The sequence below is a fragment of the Euprymna scolopes genome, chromosome 23 (assembly GCF_053919585.1).
Source record: "Euprymna scolopes isolate OS-2025 chromosome 23, ASM5391958v1, whole genome shotgun sequence".
In the NCBI taxonomy this organism is placed as follows: domain Eukaryota; kingdom Metazoa; phylum Mollusca; class Cephalopoda; order Sepiida; family Sepiolidae; genus Euprymna; species Euprymna scolopes.
Genome location: NC_136504.1, coordinates 45,588,592 through 45,610,271, shown reverse-complemented (window position 1 = coordinate 45,610,271; position 21,680 = coordinate 45,588,592). Strand labels below are relative to the sequence as shown.

The window sequence follows — 21,680 nt, the reverse complement described above, 5'->3', positions numbered from 1 at the left end:
TCAGTTTTAAGCGATTAATGGGATTTAGGTTGTCTCCACATGGAAAGTCAACCTATGTGTCTTCCTTCATTTAAAATATTAATTTTTTCTCTGACTTTTTTTAAGGATGAGTAAAATGGGATTGAATACCTATCTTTATGCTCCTAAAGATGACTGCAAACATAGAGCCATGTGGCGAGATTTGTATTCGGTGGAGGAAGCGGGTAAGTGTCACTCTTTTTTTCTCTCTCTATCATATATATAGGTTAATTATTTACTTCAAATGTACTCAGTTTGTATATACCAATCATAATGGATTGAAAAACCTTTCTCAAAGTTTTTTATAATGAAAATTTTTTTTTATATAAATAAATAAAAAAAAAAAAAAAATCCAAGCTCAATGAATGCCTTTTTATTGTGTTCAAGAGCATATGTGGTGTAATATCATAATTTTCCAAGTTTCAATTATCAAGTTTTCTCAGTTGGTTGTTTATTACTTTCCAATAGGTAGCCATAACAATATCTTTTCATATTGCAACTAACAAATCTACAAAATTATATTATTGCTGCATATTTAGTCACATACTCATCAAATGTTTACTTAAAAAAACTTAGAAAAAAAACCCACCATTTTTGGACAACTTACATGGTTCATGCAACCAACTTTGAAATGAGAAGGAACGGCAGGGCATGTCTGTTGCATGAACCATGTAAGTTGTCCAAAAATGGTGTTTTTTTTTTTTTTTCTAATTTTTTTAAAGGTAAACATCTGATGATTACGTGACTAAATATGCAGCAATAACATAATTTTGCAGACTTGTTAGTCACAATACAAAACAATATTGGAATGACTACTTTTTAATAAATGACCAACTGAGGAAACTTGATATTTGGAACTAGTAATATTATTATATTATACTAATATATGGATAAAAAAATCGATATGAAAAATATATAAATGTTTATCTTTTCTGTAATTATTTCCTATTTGATGTGTAGGAATACAAAAAGTTTTGCGAAAAAATAGTTTTCTTCGAAAGCGCATAATTTTCGACCGATCCTTTGGTCTTAAGCAAACATTGTTAAAAATAAAAATTCCTCTGCTTAATTATACCATGTTTTTTTTTCAATTTTTCTATTAATCTTTTGGTACTCATGCAGAGAGTGATCCATGCTGAAATAACGTTATTATTCAAAAAACCATTCTTAACATGGGGAGGGTGTTTTGTACCTATTCTGTACTTTAACCTTACAATTGAATAAAAAAAACAAAACTTTAATTAAACATGGAAATATGATTTAAAAAAATAGCTCAGATCACTCTGCATTAGCACCAGTCTTTTGTGTATCAAAAAAAAAAAATTCACGTATGTTTCATATGTATGACAAACTTAGATGATCATCAGATGAAAAAACAAATAGGCCCTGTCGGTGGGGCATTAGAATATGCTGACTGCCCCCCTGCAGAGTGTAAAAGTCCCTCAAGAGGGGTTCTGGATATGACCTTAAACTATATCCAGTGGTGAGGCCCCAGCTTGTGGGCTTTGGGGAGTGTGGAGCCACCCTTTAATTACCATTGCTCCCAGGTCCACTCTGACCCGGAGTGGGAGTACCTGTTAGGGTCCCAACTATGGGTTAAATAGAAACCGACGTGAAAACAACAAATATATTCTATTAAAAAAATTTTTCTTCCGAATCTTTGGATTCGGCATTAAATAACCCGAAAAGGGTTGATATGCCGTAAAACAAAAAAAAAGAAAAGAAAAAACAAATGATCCCATGTATTTTGTTCATTTGCTTTTACACCTGATTGGAATTGAACATACATGAACTTTTTTTGATTTTTACAAAGATTATTATTATTTAAGAATAAATGAGGTATAATTAAGCAGTAGAGTTTATTTTTAATCTTTGCTTAAATTAAAAAGTGATGCTTTACTATATATATATATATATATATTATAAGGTAAAATTAAAAGCCAAGAACAATGCGAGATTTTTTTTTTTTTTATATATAGAGTAAAATTAAATGCAAACAAAAGAAATAAAGTTCTTTTTTTTGTTGTTTGTTTTTTCTTTTTCACACAAATTTTAACTCTAAACAACAGTAATTTTTTTTTCTGTTGTATTCAATGGTGATATAAATCTCAATATATTTCAGACTTATTAGTCCATTTTCAAGAGAAGACAGCGGAAGAGTGTTCAAAATTGGAAAAGTAGCCGCCGAGTTTGCCACGTGATACCGCGAAATATAGAACAAAAAATGACGTTAGGAGAACGTTAAAATAAATCAGTTGATGTTTGAAATACTTGTTGCGTTTGTGAATCAAGGGAGATGACTATTCAAGCAAGGTTTTTTTTTTTTTTTTTTTTAATTATTGTTTTTCTTATGTTTTAAACTTATATTATAAAAGCGGAGCTCAATTCCAGTCTATTGTTTAGTGTGGGAGTATTTTTTGAAATAATTAAAGATTCGAGGATACGAAGTTGACCTACGTTTCTTGAAGAAGCAAGAATGTTGATGTGAAAATCTGGTTCTGAATTAATGCAAGTGCGAATATGTTTATAGAACGACGAAGCAGTAGTGTTTAAGTGCTCTTTAATGCGGTGATGAAGCAATCTGGTAGTGCTTCCGATGTAAGATGCACTGCATTTAGCGCATTGTACAAACATACACACACTAACAATTTCCTACAGACCCTCTCACTAAACGGCTACCCTAATACGATCCTATCCTCACTTAAAAAGAAAAAACGCAACACCCGACCCTTCTCTAACAATTGTTTTCTAAAACTACCCTTCCTCAGTGACAAAATCTCATCTTCAATCCGAAAAGCCATCCGCAGCGAGGGGCTCAACATTCAACTCATCCACACTGGATCTACTTTAAGACAACAGCTCAACCGAAAACATCCATCGCATACACCTTCCCCTTGTTCACTCTCTAATTGCCCAATATCACACACAGGTTTATGCTTTAAGAACCACGTTGTTTACGACCTACAATGCGCTAAATGCAGTGCATCTTACATCGGAAGCACTACCAGATTGCTTCATCACCGCATTAAAGAGCACTTAAACACTACTGCTTCGTCGTTCTATAAACATATTCGCACTTGCATTAATTCAGAACCAGATTTTCACATCAACATTCTTGCTTCTTCAAGAAACGTAGGTCAACTTCGTATCCTCGAATCTTTAATTATTTCAAAAAATACTCCCACACTAAACAATAGACTGGAATTGAGCTCCGCTTTTATAATATAAGTTTAAAACATAAGAAAAACAATAATTAAAAAAAAAAAAAAAAAAAACCTTGCTTGAATAGTCATCTCCCTTGATTCACAAACGCAACAAGTATTTCAAACATCAACTGATTTATTTTAACGTTCTCCTAACGTCATTTTTTGTTCTATATTTCGCGGTATCACGTGGCAAACTCGGCGGCTACTTTTCCAATTTTGAACACTCTTCCGCTGTCTTCTCTTGAAAATGGACTAATAAGTCTGAAATATATTGAGATTTATATCACCATTGAATACAACAGAAAAAAAAATTACTGTTGTTTAGAGTTAAAATTTGTGTGAAAAAGAAAAAACAAACAACAAAAAAAAGAACTTTATTTCTTTTGTTTGCATTTAATTTTACTCTATATATAAAAAAAAAAAAATCTCGCATTGTTCTTGGCTTTTAATTTTACCTTATAATTTTCTTCAACAATGCTTCAAGCAAACTACAACCTACTTATATATATATATATATATATATATATATATATATATATATTCTTTTGGTATTAATAATTAAATCCAATATCTGGATGGAAAGTTAAATTTTTATTTTCTGATGGATTATTCTATAATCATATTGCAAACTTTGACTTAATGTTCTTAAATCCTTTGTATTTTCTTTATTTTTAAATCTTCAATTTCAACTTGACTAACTGTTTTCTATTTAACAGATTGCTTGACAGGACTGATTAACGCTGCCCACGAACAGAATGTCGAATTCGTTTACGCTCTTTCTCCAGGGTTAGATATTACATATTCTAGTACTAAAGATGTCACAGCTCTTAAGAGGAAATTGGAGCAGGTAATCCAACTGTTTATTCGATGAGATTATTAGAATTAATTTCATATACATCATTACATCTTTTTGTAACCCGATGTTATCATTTTGACATTGAAAAGAAAAAAAAATGAATATTTGAATAAATGATTTGGAGTTCATATAGTTATATATTGTAACATTACTTGTTACATAAAGAGAGGATGATTGAGAGGTTGCAGAGACTGATTTGTTGTACTAGACCCACATGATAGGAGAGAGGGCATGTTTGAAATAGTTGTAAGTTGTTCAGTTTGTGTTAATCCATGGTGACAATGCAGAAACCTCCTAGAGCTTCTGTACTCATGACTAGGGCTATGACAACAGCATATTCTTTTCATTGTTTTACTGTGTATATATCCGACACAGACACAATTAATTAACCGAGGATCACATCACTCTACATAAAAACATATAAGATATCAATGGATATATATCTGAGAATTAAAACAAGAAAAAGAATATGCTGTTGTCAGAGCCCTCCTCATGACTAACCTAAAAGAGAAATATTTATGGAAGGTTCTTAGAGGTGTCTTCTTGGGCTAATCACATTCAGAGAAATTGGTAAGTGAATGTTTGTGTGCCTATATTTTCTCTTTACCTCAAGTCCTCTCCCAGCTTTTAGAAATAAATTCCTAGATAAGTTCAGTTGAATCCAGCTAGTCTCCAGTCGTATTTCTCAAGCTTGCTGCCAAAAAACGTTAGTTGGAATCTGCTATTCAAACCTCTGCGTTGTCTTCACAACATATTACATCATCATATGAGTTTTCAATCCAATCTGTAGTGCTGCATCCACTTCAACTCTGGCGGCAGCTACAAATAAAATGTGATAATCGAAATAATTGAAAATCAGGCTGTCCCCCCCCCCTTAAAAAATGAACAGGACGTCAGCCATCTTTCTTTGAAATTTAAAAGCCGTAATGAGTTAATATTTGAGATAAATAAAAAGTATTTAAAACTACTTAAAAACACCCAAAAATGATGTAGGTAGGTTGCAAATGAACTTTAATTGACTATGGTAACATTTATTTGTTGTATATTTGATTTGATTTTTTTTTTTTTTTTTTAACCACTTTTTTGAATCGCTGTTGATTGATTATAAAGCAAACCCAAAATTTTGTTTTCAAAAACTTGAATTTTGTCTGGGGAAGGCCTTGAAAAACTTTTAAAAGCCTTGAAAGTCCTCGAAAATGAATATTGAAAATCTGTATGAACCCTGCTATCATTGGTGCTTGAATCTACTCTTCTTGATGTTGGAATTGTGAGTCGTCAGAAATCAAAAATTGTGGCACTTGTTCAAGATGTTGTTTGAATCGGGGGAAGGAATCAACTTGATCCTTCTTGGTTGATAACTAATGCAGAAACAAGAAAGAATTATTCACAACGAATATTCCACACTTGAAATCTGCTACCTTTTTAAAATTTGATTTTACTTTTAATAAATATGTTTAGAGGTTGATGAGAAAAGTAAGCTGGATTTGTTCTCAACTTGGGAATAGGAAAAACTATGTAACTCTTCCCCAATTGTTTGTACTGTTCAATACTGAATAGATATCTGGCAGCCTTTAGCTGATATGAGCAGCTCTTGAATACAAGGGGTTTGAGTTGCTGACTGATTGTTTAATGATAGGATCATTTTGTTGTATATACTGCGAATAGCTGTAGTTGTTCAAAGTTGTGGTAATTGCTGTCTCACCTTCTTGGGTGTAGACCTATTCATAGTGAGCTGGGAAGCAGAAAAGTAAATGAAATTACAAAAACTCTGATAACCTAACAGTTTTATTAGAATAGAGAATGATGTCTACTCATAAGACAGCTATATCCTGATGGTGAAAATGAGTTGGTATTTGTTAGAAATGGTGAACATGTCTCTGGCTAGCTTATTGGCTAATGCTATCATCCACTTGACCGTATAAAAAATCCACATCTCTGCTCAAATTTTTTTCACTGAACCCCCTGCCCCCACTCTATGGGCGAATTTTCATGTTCATTTGAACAAAAGGAAAGAAAAATAGATTGCTTTAATCTTAACTCTGTTTCATAATTTCCTTCTCAATTAACCAGATGGCATAATGCCTTGGACAAATATCAACTCTTGCAGTCTGAGACCCAATAATAACTATCCATCAATATCAATGTCTGAAAGGAGTTAGGGTGAACTAGGAGTAAAAAAGATAAACAACCCAGTTAGGAGTGGTAGAATTTTTTCCTTCCTTTGATTCCAAATAATATATTATTGGTTAATTTTTTTGAATTAAATATTTTTTTCTGTTAATTCCTTTATAATTTCCTATTCTATGTTTTCGTTATGCATGCCTTGACTTGCAATTCAATATAAGCTTGCAGTGAATGTTTATTTTGGCCAATTGCCCTTTTATAGGTATTCTGGCAGTTTTTTTTTTTTTTTCGTTGTAGACTGTTTCTGTATTAGAATAATTAAAACATAAACATGTTGTTACCATGCATTTAGATGGAAACCATTGAGGAAATATCAGTAGTACTACTGGCATTGCAAGCCAAGAACCTGTACGAATCTTCGAATACAACTAATATGATAATCTTCTTGTGATTTATCGTAACCAGACACTGACCGGCGATGACAGATCAAATTTAACTTTTAGACTGTTCAAATTAATAATTCAAGTGTTGATTTCATCAATTTTGTCAATAGGATCTCTTTTATGTGTAAAAAGATGCCACCCAAAGAACACTGACTAATTTGGCTTGGCCAATAAGGGATCCCTTCAATATCTTTCTTGTTATAGGACATAATAGGACATAATTGCAGAAATAAAGGGACAAAGAATGAATGAAAGAAAGAAAAACGCATATAGATGAAAAGGGAAATAATTATTTATTTATTTTTAAATTAGAAAAAGTTTTTCTTTTAATCTATAAAAGTTAGAATAAAAATATCCAGGAAGAAAAAAAAAAAAAAATGAAAAGATAAAAAAGATGGAAACAAAAATAACAAAAGACAAACAAACAAAAGAAAACAAGATAAAACAGTAGCAAAGAAAATATCAAAACCAAAGGAAAGGATAAAGAAATAAGGGATCAAAAGAGGAAAGAACAAAATACCAAAAAAGCTGGGAAGAGGAAAATATCTAAAGTAAAAACTTTTAAAAGAAAAAAAGACAAGGATCAAGAAAGATGAAAAAAATAGGGGGGGGGGAAGAATGTAATTAGAAAGATTTAAGAAAGAATTAAATATTGACAAATGTTTCTGCTGTGTATTCATTTTGAATGCGTTTTAATCTATTCATTATAAAAACCTTGTTTATATCATTGTCTCGCACGCTAGGTCTCCACGTTTGGCTGTAATGCTTTTGCACTGCTGTTTGATGATATTGATCCCCAACTTTGTGAAGCTGATAAAAACATTTTCCAGTCAATTGCTGCTGCTCAGGTGTCCGTTACAAATGAAACCTACCAACACTTGGGACAGCTTAAATTCCTCTTTTGCCCAACAGGTTAGTGTTGTTTTTTTTCAGTTCATGTCTTTTAACATTTATCAATTTAGAATTATTTACTCATCTCATCTTTGAAATGCAATGACTTGTCATTGTCCCTTTTGTCTTTCATTTAATCGTCCTGAGTATGACCTTCAAGTACATCTGGTGGTTAGGGTCCCTAATTTAGGAGCTTTGGTGAGTGTGGAGTCATCCATTAGTCTCATGTCTGCTCTGACCTGGAGTGGTAGTACCTGTTAAGCCTCCACTTATGGGTTAAATAAAATTTCTTTTGAACACAAACCTAAATTGCCTGTGACAACCTTGGACAGGGTGTTCATCTCTACATAAACCCAAAATTAATTTTTTCTAACCCTTAGTAACTTGAAAGGAATTTATTTGACCCATACCTAACCTATACCTATACCTAACCTATACCCATACCTATTTGACCCATACCTTACTTATACCCATACCTTACTTATACCCATACCAATTTGACCCATGCCTAACCTATATCCATAGCTATTTGACCCATACCTAACCTATATCCATAGCTATTTGACCCATGCCTAACCTATATCCATAGCTATTTGACCCATGCCTAACCTATATCCATAGCTATTTGACCCATGCCTAACCTATATCCATAGCTATTTGACCTATACCTAACCTATATCCATAGCTATTTGACCCATACCTAACCTATATCCATAGCTATTTGACCCATGCCTAACCTATATCCATAGCTATTTGACCCATGCCTAACCTATATCCATAGCTATTTGACCCATGCCTAACCTATATCCATAGCTATTTGACCCATACCTAACCTATATCCATAGCTATTTGACCCATGCCTAACCTATATCCATAGCTATTTGACCCATACCTAACCTATATCCATAGCTATTTGACCCATGCCTAACCTATATCCATAGCTATTTGACCTATACCTAACCTATATCCATAGCTATTTGACCCATACCTAACCTATATCCATAGCTATTTGACCCATGCCTAACCTATATCCATAGCTATTTGACCCATGCCTGACCTATATCCATAGCTATTTGACCCATGCCTGACCTATATCCATAGCTATTTGACCCATGCCTGACCTATATCCATAGCTATTTGACCCATGCCTGACCTATATCCATAGCTATTTGACCCATTCCTGACCTATATCCATAGCTATTTGACCCATTCCTGACCTATATCCATAGCTATTTGACCCATGCCTGACCTATATCCATAGCTATTTGACCCATGCCTAACCTATATCCATAGCTATTTGACCCATGCCTGACCTATATCCATAGCTATTTGACCCATGCCTAACCTATATCCATAGCTATTTGACCCATACCTAACCTATATCCATAGCTATTTGACCCATACCTAACCTATATCCATAGCTATTTGACCCATGCCTGACCTATATCCATAGCTATTTGACCCATGCCTGACCTATATCCATAGCTATTTGACCCATACCTGACCTATATCCATAGCTATTTGACCCATACCTAACCTATATCCATAGCTATTTGACCCATACCTAACCTATATCCATAGCTATTTGACCCATACCTAACCTATATCCATAGCTATTTGACCCATACCTAACCTATATCCATAGCTATTTGACCCATACCTAACCTATATCCATAGCTATTTGACCCATACCTAACCTATATCCATAGCTATTTGACCCATACCTAACCTATATCCATAGCTATTTGACCCATACCTAACCTATATCCATAGCTATTTGACCCATACCTAACCTATATCCATAGCTATTTGACCCATGCCTAACCTATATCCATAGCTATTTGACCCATGCCTAACCTATATCCATAGCTATTTGACCCATGCCTAACCTATATCCATAGCTATTTGACCCATGCCTAACCTATATCCATAGCTATTTGACCCATGCCTAACCTATATCCATAGCTATTTGACCCATACTTAATGTATACTTTAGTTGTGTTTGCCTTCTTACATTGTTTTCATAACTTCCAATTAGTAAACTGCTTTAACCATATTAATAAATGTATGTAAAAATACTTTTAAATATTTTATATTTAAAAGGAAAATACCGTTTTGCCCTTAAGTGATCTCCCCTTGATTAAAACATCATTTTGGAAAACTTATGTGCCCTTGCAGTTGATCAGCTGATAATGGAAAAACATTCAATAGCTCAGAGACGGACAATTAAATATATTCTCATTTCCAAGTAATTTCTTTGTACTTGTATTTATGTAATAAATAATTATTGCTGATTCATTGTTTTCATCCAAATTATTTTTCATTTGTGTCTCACAAAATATTAATTTATTTCAGGCTATTTCTGTTTTTTTTTTTTTTTTTTTTTTTTGTAGAGCCATTTCTAGTTTGTTTCACAAATCGCAATCAGAAATATTTGGGTCAATATGGGTTCTTATCCTATTGAAGCACTAACTTTTTAAAATAAACACCTATAAAACAAATTTATTTTGAAAGCTAATAGAATAATTAGTTAATAGAATACTCTATTAACTAATTGAAAATGCTAATAACTTGAAGCTTAAAAATTATTGCAAAAATAGCATTAAATGAATATACGTACATATGTTATAAAAACAAAACAATCATTTTACATTTAAGTTTTAACAAAATGCCCAGTTATATATATATATATATATATATATAATATATTTTTTTTCACAGAATACTGTGCTGCCCGTGCAGTTCCAGCTGTGGCCTCCTCAGAATATCTAAGCACCGTTGGGGCAAAATTATTGCCAGACATTGATGTCATGTGGACAGGTAAATGGAGCACCCTTCTTTTTTATAATTATTCTATTATTATTATTATTATTATTATTATAGGGACTTTTCTTAAAGAACCATTGTTGTACATTGAGAAAAGAAGCCTTGAATTATTTAAGAACAACAGTATCAAGTGATTATGTGTTGAGGTTAGAGGTTGAAAAATATGTGAATGAAGAAAGCAGAAGTAGGAATCTCGTGACTCTATAACATTGACAAAGTTCCAGAGGATTTTAGTAGTGGAGACAAATTGAGCACATTGAATAAGGAGGGGGGGGGGGGCTTAAAATGATTAATTAAAGCAAACTGAGCCCCCCCCCCACACACACACGCACATAATTAAATTGTTGGGTCCTGGGCATGACCATAAAAGACCTCCAGTGGTGAGGCCCTATTATTTGGGAACTTTTGGAAAGGTGTAGTTGCCCCTTACTTACCATTGCTCCCAGGTTTGGCTTTGCTCCCAGGTTTGGCTTGCAGTAGTAATACCTGTTTGGGCATCTGGTGCTGCCAGGTCAGGTTGTTTCTTGATCAAAAATTCACCAAGCATTGATGTTCCCCCCCCCCTCTTTCCAAAACTCAATCATGTTCTGTAAAGTCAAAAGCAAAAGCAACAATTTTCTTCTACAAAACAATCAAACCAAACACTATGAATAAGATATAAAGAATTTGGAGAAAAAAAACTTTACCAAAATTATTGGATTTGGCATTAAATAACCTAAAAATGGTTTATATGCTGTTAAGCAAGACAACCAGCCAATGAATTATTACTATCATCAATATAATTAATTAAAATTGACAGGATTGGAGTAGTTAGAGCTAACATCATGTCATACTTTTTCATAGTCCAGTATCAAGAAATTGTCAAGCCCCAGTTTCAAGATGTTGATAATTTGTAATGTCACCATCCTTATATATAACACGGTCAACATGTAAAAGTATTGCTGGTATATACATGTGTCCGTAGTGGACAGGAGGAGTTTGAAATTGATGTCAAATCATGATTTGCCATTTTGGTGGAATTTCACTTTGGAATTGGAGTTTATGAAAGAATATTTTTCTCTTGAGTAAAAAGAGTTATTTTGAATGCTGAAGAGATAAAAGTTGAAATGTACTCAATCTCAGCAGTGTGACCAAGAGTTGGAAAGTGGATTTTCCCTTTCACCTTTTCTGTTTTTAGATACTCAAGATATGTACATGGAAAACATGCTTGTTTAATTTTTTTTAACAAAGTATATTTTGCATCTTTTTTTTTTCTTTTTTTGTGACATGAGATTAAATCAGACATCTTGTGTTGTACAATTTCCAATAATTGAAATCATTTTAACTTGTAAAAAAATAGGAAATTGTACTTTATCCTCTTTTTCACTAGAATGAAATAAATGAAATGCATCGTGGGAAATGTAATAAGAATTAAAAAGGAAAAAAAGATTGACATTCCAGTAAGTAGGAATGTTGTAAAGTAATGTATAGAAAGGAGATGAAACTTAGGAGATTAGTGTCCCTCCCTCTTTCTAGTTGGGAAATTCAGTTAAAAAGAACTTGTATCATTTGGACTTCTGCTTTCTGTTTAACAGAGATCAAAATAAATTATTTTTTTTTTTAACTTATTTTAAAACCTGAACTTTAAGTGCAATGCATTCTTTTCAAAAGTAAAACATTTTTCTTTTTGCTGGTCTTTCACGTTTGGAAAATCATATATGCTTCTTGGAGACAGTCTGTTCATCTGATGGAAATGACTGTTTATTTTTAAGAAAGTTTGAATGTGGGTTTAGTGCTTTAAATAATAAAGTTTGAAAACCAAATAAATAATGTGAATTTAAAAAATTTATTTAAAAACTTGAACTTTCAGCACAACACATTCATTTTCAAAAATACCTTTTGTCCAAAATTCCACCTATATTAAAAATAAAATTACACAAATATCTATGATGTACATATCTGTCATTAAAAAAAAAGATCATATTCCAAAAATCACATGTAATGATCAAGTAATTTTATTTTTATAAAGAAAATAATTTTTAGATGTTTTTAAGTGATCATGAGAAATTGTACGCATTACAACGCTGATATCACAAGTTTGAATTATTGTGGAATTATCTGCCCTTGTTTCATTAAGATAGCAGCATAAGATGGTCTCTTTTTACTTACTCATAATAAAATTTGATTTGCTTATTTTTAAAAAAAAAATCTACTTGATCAATTTATATGATTTTCTTTTTTCATATAATATTCATCTTTTCACTGTTTGCAGTGAATATAATTACAAAATACATAAGTTTTAATTTGACATCCAATTCCAATATTGCAATATAATTCTAAAAAAAAAATCCTCTTTTTCAGGCTGTAAAGTTGTTAGTAAACGAATAACAATCCCGACGTTAACAGAAGTTTCCAAAGTATTACAGAGGCAACCCGTGATTTGGGATAACATTCATGCGAATGATTACGACCAGAGGAGACTTTTTCTTGGTCCTTATGATGGCCGCTCTCCAGAAATCATTCCCTATGTAAAAGGTGTGCTGACCAATCCTAACTGTGAGTTTGAAGCAAACTATATTCCACTACACACCCTAGCACAATGGTGCAAGTCAAATGTCAATGGTGTCAAGAAAGATATTATTGCAGGTTTGTCACTTTTCACATCTTTTCATATATAAAGTAAAAATAGTTCCTATGTGTTTGTGGTTACAACCTTTTTCTTGGGTTGTTGTTCAGAATTAACAAAGCAAAAATGTGTACTGTCATACTTCAAAAATACTCCAAAAATGTCATACTTCAAAAATCATGTAAATGTAATATTTTTATATGGAAAATAATTTATGATTTTTAGCGATTAATAGTATTTCATAGCCATTCCAAAACTGAGTTTTATCTCTATTTCTATCTCTGTAATTTGAATTGAGTTGTCCCCCTTTGTTTAATATGGTGGAACGAGACTCAATATTCTCACTTCCTCATAAAATTTGGTTTTCTTAGGAAAAAAAACCTACTTGATCAATTTACATGATTTTTGGAATATGAATTTTTTATTTTTTTTATTTCATAACGGATACATATATCAAGATTTTCCTGTATTTTAGATAGTATTCTGGGCAAAAACCTTTTTTGTTCTACAAGCTACATAAAAATATCTTTTCGGTCCTTGTTCAGAATTCCCTCAATATTAAAGATTAAAGAAAAGTCTGTATAATGTACGAAATAAAAAAAAAAAATCAAATTTTTAGCAGAAGAGTGGGGCTGTCTTGTCCACCATTTTCAAAACAATCTAAAAAAGAAAAAAATGAACACAAACGGAAATAACTCAAGAATTCTCATTAATTGCTTAAAAATGATTTTATTTATAAAAAATATAATTACTTGATCGATTTGCATGATTTTTAGAATGTGATATTTTTGTTTCATTATGAGTAAGTGTATCATGCAGATATTTTTTTAATATAAGGGGAATTCTTGCCAAGAACCGAAGTTTTTTCTTTTTTTTTTTTTTTTTTTAATTTTTTTCTTTTTATTTTATTTATTTTTTTTTTACAACATGTCGACCGTTTTGGAGTTGTGTCACTTCTGTGACTCTCACATTATTTATTGAAATGAAACAATCTTTTTAAACATCCTAAAAATAGTATTTTCCTTAAAGTAACTTTGATAATTATATATTGATGTATAAATGACCACATTTTCTTTTAGATATCTTACTTGAAAATTGCTAATTATTTACTTAAAACATAAGAATAAAATTATTAATGTGAGGTTTAGGAGTTTCTTTAGTTAATCATTTTCCCAGGCAATTCTGAATATAATAATGAATAATTTGAGTTTCTTAGCAAAAGGCATGCACCACTACCAAGCTTCTGATAGTCTTACTAAAGGAATTCTTTTCTCTAGTTTACTGGCACACATCAATCTCCTCGTGGTATGATCATTATGCTGAAATTATTGCAAGCCGAAAAAACTTAGCCACAAGTCCTGAAAGAAGTGCGCCTAAATGTAAGAATTGGCAGCAGCTCCCTGAATCTTTGTCATGCAACATTGTGACACTGTATCTTAGTGCCCCGGTTGTGGTGGTTGTTAACACCCGCTTCAGCATGGCCAGGTGGTAATTTGCCCGTAAGCGGAAGGATACACAGAAAAATGTAATCCCATAATTCCCTGTCTTTTTTTTTTCTCTCTTTTTCGTTCAGACAGCATGGGGTAAGACGTATAATTTTGTCTCTCCGTAAATGAGAGGAGGGGAGCACCCCTTCCCTCAGCATTAGTTAAGGTTAGCTAGTTTTAATTGTGAAAGTTAATTATCACTTGTAAAGAGTTTTTGTAAAAATATACAATGTTTCTGTATTTTTGTTTTTTTTAATATAGGGGGAATTCTGGACAATGACCTTTTCTTTCTTTTCAAACTAAACAGAAGATTAGAATTGCTGACTTGTTTTCTAAAAGCTAACGTGCATTTTGGTGGATTTAATTTCGTAATTTTTTGAACAGGATTTATATTTCAATGCATATTTTTTCTTTTTTAAAAGGAAGTCACCACTTATCAAGGCTCAAAGGCCACTCAAGGATGAGGCTTGATGAATGTAACGTGGTAGTTTAGTAATAATTAGTGATGTAGATTGAGCAGAATTTGAATTATTTAAGGGGATGGCTCAACAAGAACTTGTTTATATTGGACTTGAAGGCTACCATATTGTAATCATTTGGGAAGCAGGCCAATTAATAGTAATTAAAAAAAAAAATTTAAGTTGCATAGAGGTGAGAAACATGCACAAAAACAACCGAAAAGTGATCATGCTATTGTATTAATGTAGATTCGATACTTGGGTTTAATTTTTATCTTTTTTTAATACTTTATGCCGAATTCTTACCATTCAAATAATTCAAGATGAAATTGTACGATTCCTCTATTGAAATTCCTTTCTATTATTCAGGTGATCGTTTGAGTCCAATTGCATCTGATATTAAACTAGAAACGGAAATTGATTTCACATCTGATGAAGATATTCCTGCAAAATTTGACGTCCGCTACCAACCAAAATCTGCTCTCAAAGTTGCCATCAAAGAATGGATCAAGGAATTAGCCATGACACGAATTTCACTTCGACTTTCATTTCCCAAACCTATTGTTCCTATGATGGTGCCTGTGAATACTTGTATAGCTGTTACTCCTCCGACAGTGACCCTTCCAACGGGGTGCATGGTTCCTCCTGTACCTGCAGGTGTGTTCCCACCACCCGAGGTTGATAATCCCTCATTCATGCAACCTGTAATGGCACCTTTGAATAGCTTGGTGGAACCACCGCCAGAGGCTGTCATTGAAGCAGAAAACATTGTAGACACTCTTTGTCCCGAGACAGAGCCAATGGACTGTTTCCCGTCCAATCCCACAGAACTTCCAAAAGGATCCACATCGTCATCAGCTGACAATGTTATGCAAGTGGACAATAGCAGCAGCAGTAGTCTTGCGGGTTCTTTTGACAGCTCTGACAATACAGAAGTCCTTTCCAGTGACGATCTACGGCAGCTTGTTGAGCTCTTTCATTTGCCATTCGAACACGGAGAATGTGGACTGCAACTTGTGCAAGAAATGCATTGGTTGAGGTCCAATGCTAATATCATTGCAGACAGCAGAGAAAAGAAAGCTTTAAAACCAGAGGTAAGATACATTGATACTTCTATCTGTATGATATGTTCACACATTGCTTGATTATGTCAACGATTTAAGTGTTTGTGCAGTATAACGGAATTTTAAACAAATGCATTTCACGTAAAAACACTATTATATACTTATGCATCATGTTGAAATTAGTATAGATTCCAAAAAATTATGAAAAACGATCCAATAAATGTACTAAATATATTTTTCACAAAAACATCAGACACTTGCGGTCGATATTTTAAAATTTTTTTCAGTAGTCGAAAACAAGGAAGATAAGTCAGTTTGTCATACAGAATTTGTTGCACAACTCTTTCAAATTAAAACATATGATAAAACTTGTTATTCGAAAAATGTAATTTTTGATTGTAATTATTTTTTCTATTAAATCATTTTTTGTAATTTGTGATTTTGACATATGTAAGCATGTGATAGTGTTTTTTGCCTGAAATGTAGTTGTTCAAAATTCCATTTGCTGCACAAGCATTAAAATCTCTCTTCTAGTAAAACATTTGTCACTGCACATTTCATCTGTACATATATTTTGATGATGAGAGAAAGAACGAATAATGTAAAATATTTGGCGAATGCTAAGTGCAAATAGATAAATGATGCGAATAATTGCGAGAGGTTGTGAATTTATTCTGATGTAAGAGCTTCATAAATATTTTATAATTCCAAACATCACTTGCGTTTTTATATATTTGAAATATCATTTTATTTTGACATTATCTTGTAATTGAAAGATTTTCCATTTTGTAATATTTTCTTTTATTATTCTCATTTGAAATTGACCCTTATCTCCTAAAGTTTAGCCTTAAAAAGATTTAACGGTCAATTCTAAATAAACGTAATGCTTGTTATTGTAGAAAATGAATAGGAAAAACAAGTCGATTATAGATTGCAACTCATTGTTTTGTCCATTAATTCCTTAAGTTTGATTGAACCTGTTTCTTAGAAATGGATATATATATATATATATATATATATATATATATATATATATTAAATATGTAGATTTTTTTATGTAGTAGAGAATTAGGCTATCACAATGCGAGGAATGAGATATAGTCGTTGTTGTTGGAAGAAGACAAAGACAAGTGGCGATTTATAAATCAATAAGTACATACATATATGTCTATATATACATATATTTATTCAATTATATTAAATACAAATGTCTTACTTATGTCTGCGACAATATCCATTATTAATTTCGGAAAAAATTCCCTTTTCAAATGGTAGACGTGACAGATCAGTTCAAAGCATGCTAGATGATGAAGCGGAAATTGGATGGCTGTGTGGGGGCCTCTGAGCAAATGTAAGGAGGGGGGGTTGACATATTTTTTGTTCCTTTTTCTTTATAAAAGATGTTTTGTGTGTGTATGTATGTATATATATATATATATATATGATTTTTTTTTTTTTTTTTTTAGTTTATAACTTGTTGCGTTAGCGTAAGCTTTTTTTAATTTTGTGTATTCTGTCTATTTTGTTGTCTTTGTTATTATTTTGTTTTTCTGCTGCTCTGTATTTCATTTATTTGTTTAATTTATTAACACGTTCTTGAAGGTAGACATGTTTGAATTTTAAAAAATTTTTGTTTGAATTTTTAGAACATTCCACGGGGAGATAACTCAGTTTAAAGCGCTGACACTCCCTCCCCATCTTTAATACTAGCTTTTCTTCTTAAACATCAAACCTTTTGCTAGGTATCATAACAAATTGTTTTTTTCGCTGTAAAAACAAAACTATTTGAAATTAAGTGAAATTTTTTCGGAGAACTTCATTCCATAACAGATACGTACAATATAACCTTTTTTCATTTTTTAATGTCTTGATTAAACTGTACAAGTACCAAAAATTTAAATATTTTAGATTTGTATTAAATTTGATTCATAATTTCAATTTCTTAAGATCTCTAAAGCTTAAACCTTAAATTGTAAATATTTTTGAGAATAAAAATTATGAGTTTTGATAAATATTGGAATAAAGATTCTAAGTATAAAGTTTCATGACATATCTTTATAATCTTTGGATTGGGACATAAAAAGTGTGCAAATCACCTTTTTATTAGAGAGGTAGTGTAGTATCTTTTTTTTATTGTCATGAGACCATCTTACTTGGCATTACCTCGTCCTTTGAGGAAATAGGATAGTGTACGTCACCAAGAAATTGTTAAAATCAGTTTATTTGCAAACTCCATGCTTATATTTATGCTGAATCCTAAATCTTAATATTTTTGCCACATTTTTGTAAGAGGTTGTGTTGGTCAGTCACGCTTAAGTTTTAAAGTCTGTTACAATATTAGCTCTTACCGATTCTACTGAGAAAAGACCTCAACACAGTACTAATCTTTTATAAATTTAATCTGGGAATCTGACACTAGTTTTATCAAGGAAAGACCCTATTATATAACACAAGTTCAACTGTACTTAAATTTCAACCGAACACAACTATTACTATTTGAAAGGTTCATTTGTTTCTCTCTCAACATAGCAGTACAATAGAACTCTAGATTGAAAATCTGACTTTACAAATATTTCCACAATATAGAAACCTTGCAAATGTAGATGGTAAACAGGTTTAGGTTTGTCTTAAACCTATTATCTTTATGTTCTATCATTTGTAAAATAAAACTATCAATAGAAACGCCTTGTCATTATGCTTTTCGCTCAATTCTTTTAACAATTATTTGAAAATTGTAATATCCATGTAAACTACTATAAAACGCATATGTAACACCAATTTAAGAAAGGTTTATAAAACTTGATTAATAGAAATGATCATTGGATCAGTTTATATTTAAAAGGATTTCTATGAAATGGAAATAAAGTGTGTGTGTGTTTGCATACATAGATATTTGAATATTCCATTAACGTTCTCTTACATCTCAAAGAAGTTGAGAACATTATTTGCCTCTCCCCAAGTGATCATGTAAATATATCATGGTATACCTTTCGTGTGGTCTCTTGGTCTTACTGGATTCCAGGACAAGAATTTATCTAATCTGGTGGAGTATCCAGCTTTGTGTGATTACTTGAGATAACATCACTTAGAGAAGGTGTACCATTCTTCGTAAAACCCAGTGTCGGTTGACCATACTAAAGACATCTTATTAGGGCTGAGAATACCATGTGATTTTGAATATTTGGTCAGGGTTTAGTTGTAGGGAAAAGTATCCTCATGCCAGGTTGCCCTGACAAACGCCTGTACAGAGAGACCTTAGACACCCGAGAACATTGTCTAGGAGGCATTAAAGATCTCTCGAGTAGGCATTCTTGTTATATATAACTAACTATATATATATATATATATAAATATTAATGTTTGTATAAATAAAATTAATATACCTGCTCTGTTCACTCATTGAGCACTATTTTGGTAGACACATGTTGTTTCATTGGATGTACTTCTAGGAAACTAAACTCTACTGGCTATATATATATATATATATATATATATATATGATGGCAGCAAATTCATTTTCGAACATTGCCATTACTTGATATAGCACAAAAAAAAAAATATACAGAAACACAAAAACATTCAGTGATGGGCCGCACAAAGGTGGCTTTTAAGCCCTGCCAAACTCTGGCATTCTTTGGCACACATTGTGCAGACATGTGCGCCACTAGCAGCATGTTCTTGAGATATATATATATATATATATATATATATATATATATATACTAGTTGGATGCCCAGCATTGCTCGGTCGTACAATACGATTATTATAGAATCAATCCTCTGTTGAATTCTCTGTTAAACATTACGAGGAATAATTTGCTCGGTGGACTAATTCGCAAAACGAATAAAAATAAAAAATAGTAATGATAATGTCGTTCATCAAATTCTATCTGTTTATGTCAGCTGCTATTTTAATGCCCTGGAAAAGTCACTTTTGATTAATATTTAGTTTTAAAATATGCAAATGAAGAAATGATTTGCAGCAATTTTAAAGGTACCTTTTTTTTTTTTTTTTTTTTTTTTTTTTTTTTTTTTTTTTGTAAATTAAACTTATTAATAAGAACAAATTTTTAAAAAATGGTGAGGTACACCTTGGCTTGAACAAGGGGACCATTCAATCTATAGTCAAATACTCTACCACTGAGCTATATCTTCAGATGATAATAGTTTTTTGAGAAGAAACGATTTACAGAGAATTATCCCCCTAGGCCAGTGTAACATAAAATATTACCCTGTAAAAATTCTTTTTTTATCTATAAAAAAGAAAGACTATTTTTTAGGTTCGAATTTCGATTTCCGATACTTATCTGATGAATTTCTGTACGAAACATATCTAAGAACACTGTCAGACATATAAATTAGCTTTGTGTGAAGTTTGCAAAAGATAGACTCAACTGTTTTGGAACTTATGAGGAAGGAACTCTCTCTTTCTCACACACATGCACAGTAACTTTTATATAATAGAGATAAATATACATATATAAAGGGTGATCTGAAAATAACGCTCTATTCTAAAATAACTATAATATATTTTTGAAGTATAATTTCTCCAATTAATGAATAAAAGTGTATGACATGGACTTTTATTTAAAATTTGATATGGCCACCGCCATTCACCACCAGCTTTTCTAATCGACCATGAACCGCATCAGCTGATTTCACAGGAAACTCTTGCGGGATGGAACAAGTAACTTCACATATTCTCCCTTCAAGATTAAAAACCAAACTCATATAACAGATCTGAAAAGAAAACGAATACATAGATTTAATTACCACACATTAAGTAACAAAAATTGAGAAACATACTACAGCATTTTAATAAATTATAGTTATTTTAGAATAGGGAGTTACTTTAGAATCACCATATATATATATATATATATATATATATATATATATATATATATATACTTCAGAATACAATTATCCAACAATCAGCTGGTATGGAAACTGTGATTATAAGATTTACAAGATATTACTGGCAGTAATATTCTACAAGTATTATCCTACCTAAATAATAATTGCTCCATATACAAGATAGAGCAAATAAATCAAATTTTTAGTCATTCAATGAATTTAAAAATTTATGATGTGAAATGTTTGAGTTTCAGATCAAAAGATTTTTATTATTCTATGTAAGACAAAGAATACATTAGAAATATATATATATATTAGAAGCCCGGGATACGGTGGCCCTATAATACAGGTTTTTTCAAGTTACGATGTGGAATACAATGTTTTTCCGGCCCCTGATTACAGTATTTGCCCCACCTTACAGTGTTATTTATAATGTTATTTGATTATATACATGTGTATAATATTACTAATTTTTAATGACATTGCCAGGTTTAAACATATTGGTGGGTGAAGGATTTAGTTCCATACTATGTAAGTCACATAGAATATCTTAACATCTTACGATTTTCTTGAAAGTGGATCACATGTTGGATTTATGGAAGCATAAAATACATTAATTTTCATCTATAAAAATTAAACGTCGGGGGAGGGGGGAATAGCTCTCAGTTTGAATAAATAAACTTTAGTTTTGAAAAGCAACTGATGTAGGCTAATAATAATTAAAAATAAATTTCATTAAATAATAAATAAATCAACTTGAAATAATATTTCTAAATAGAACAATGAAGACAATTCTATTACAACAATTAATAACATGGAGTTAATTATTAAAGTAGATTTTCTTA

The 21,680-nt window shown here is 31.6% G+C and overlaps 1 protein-coding gene across 1 annotated transcript in view; it reads left to right on the top strand.

The window, feature by feature from the left end:
* Positions 1-21,680, top strand: part of LOC145245863 (protein O-GlcNAcase-like) — a 72,467-nt gene that overhangs the window by 18,030 nt on the left and 32,757 nt on the right. Inside the window, exons 3-8 of the mRNA XM_080107570.1 lie at positions 106-203; positions 3,941-4,071; positions 7,391-7,559; positions 10,260-10,358; positions 12,705-12,989; positions 15,284-16,008. Of these exons, the coding sequence (XP_079963696.1) occupies positions 106-203; positions 3,941-4,071; positions 7,391-7,559; positions 10,260-10,358; positions 12,705-12,989; positions 15,284-16,008 (1,507 nt within the window). The remainder of the gene's footprint in view (positions 1-105; positions 204-3,940; positions 4,072-7,390; positions 7,560-10,259; positions 10,359-12,704; positions 12,990-15,283; positions 16,009-21,680) is intronic.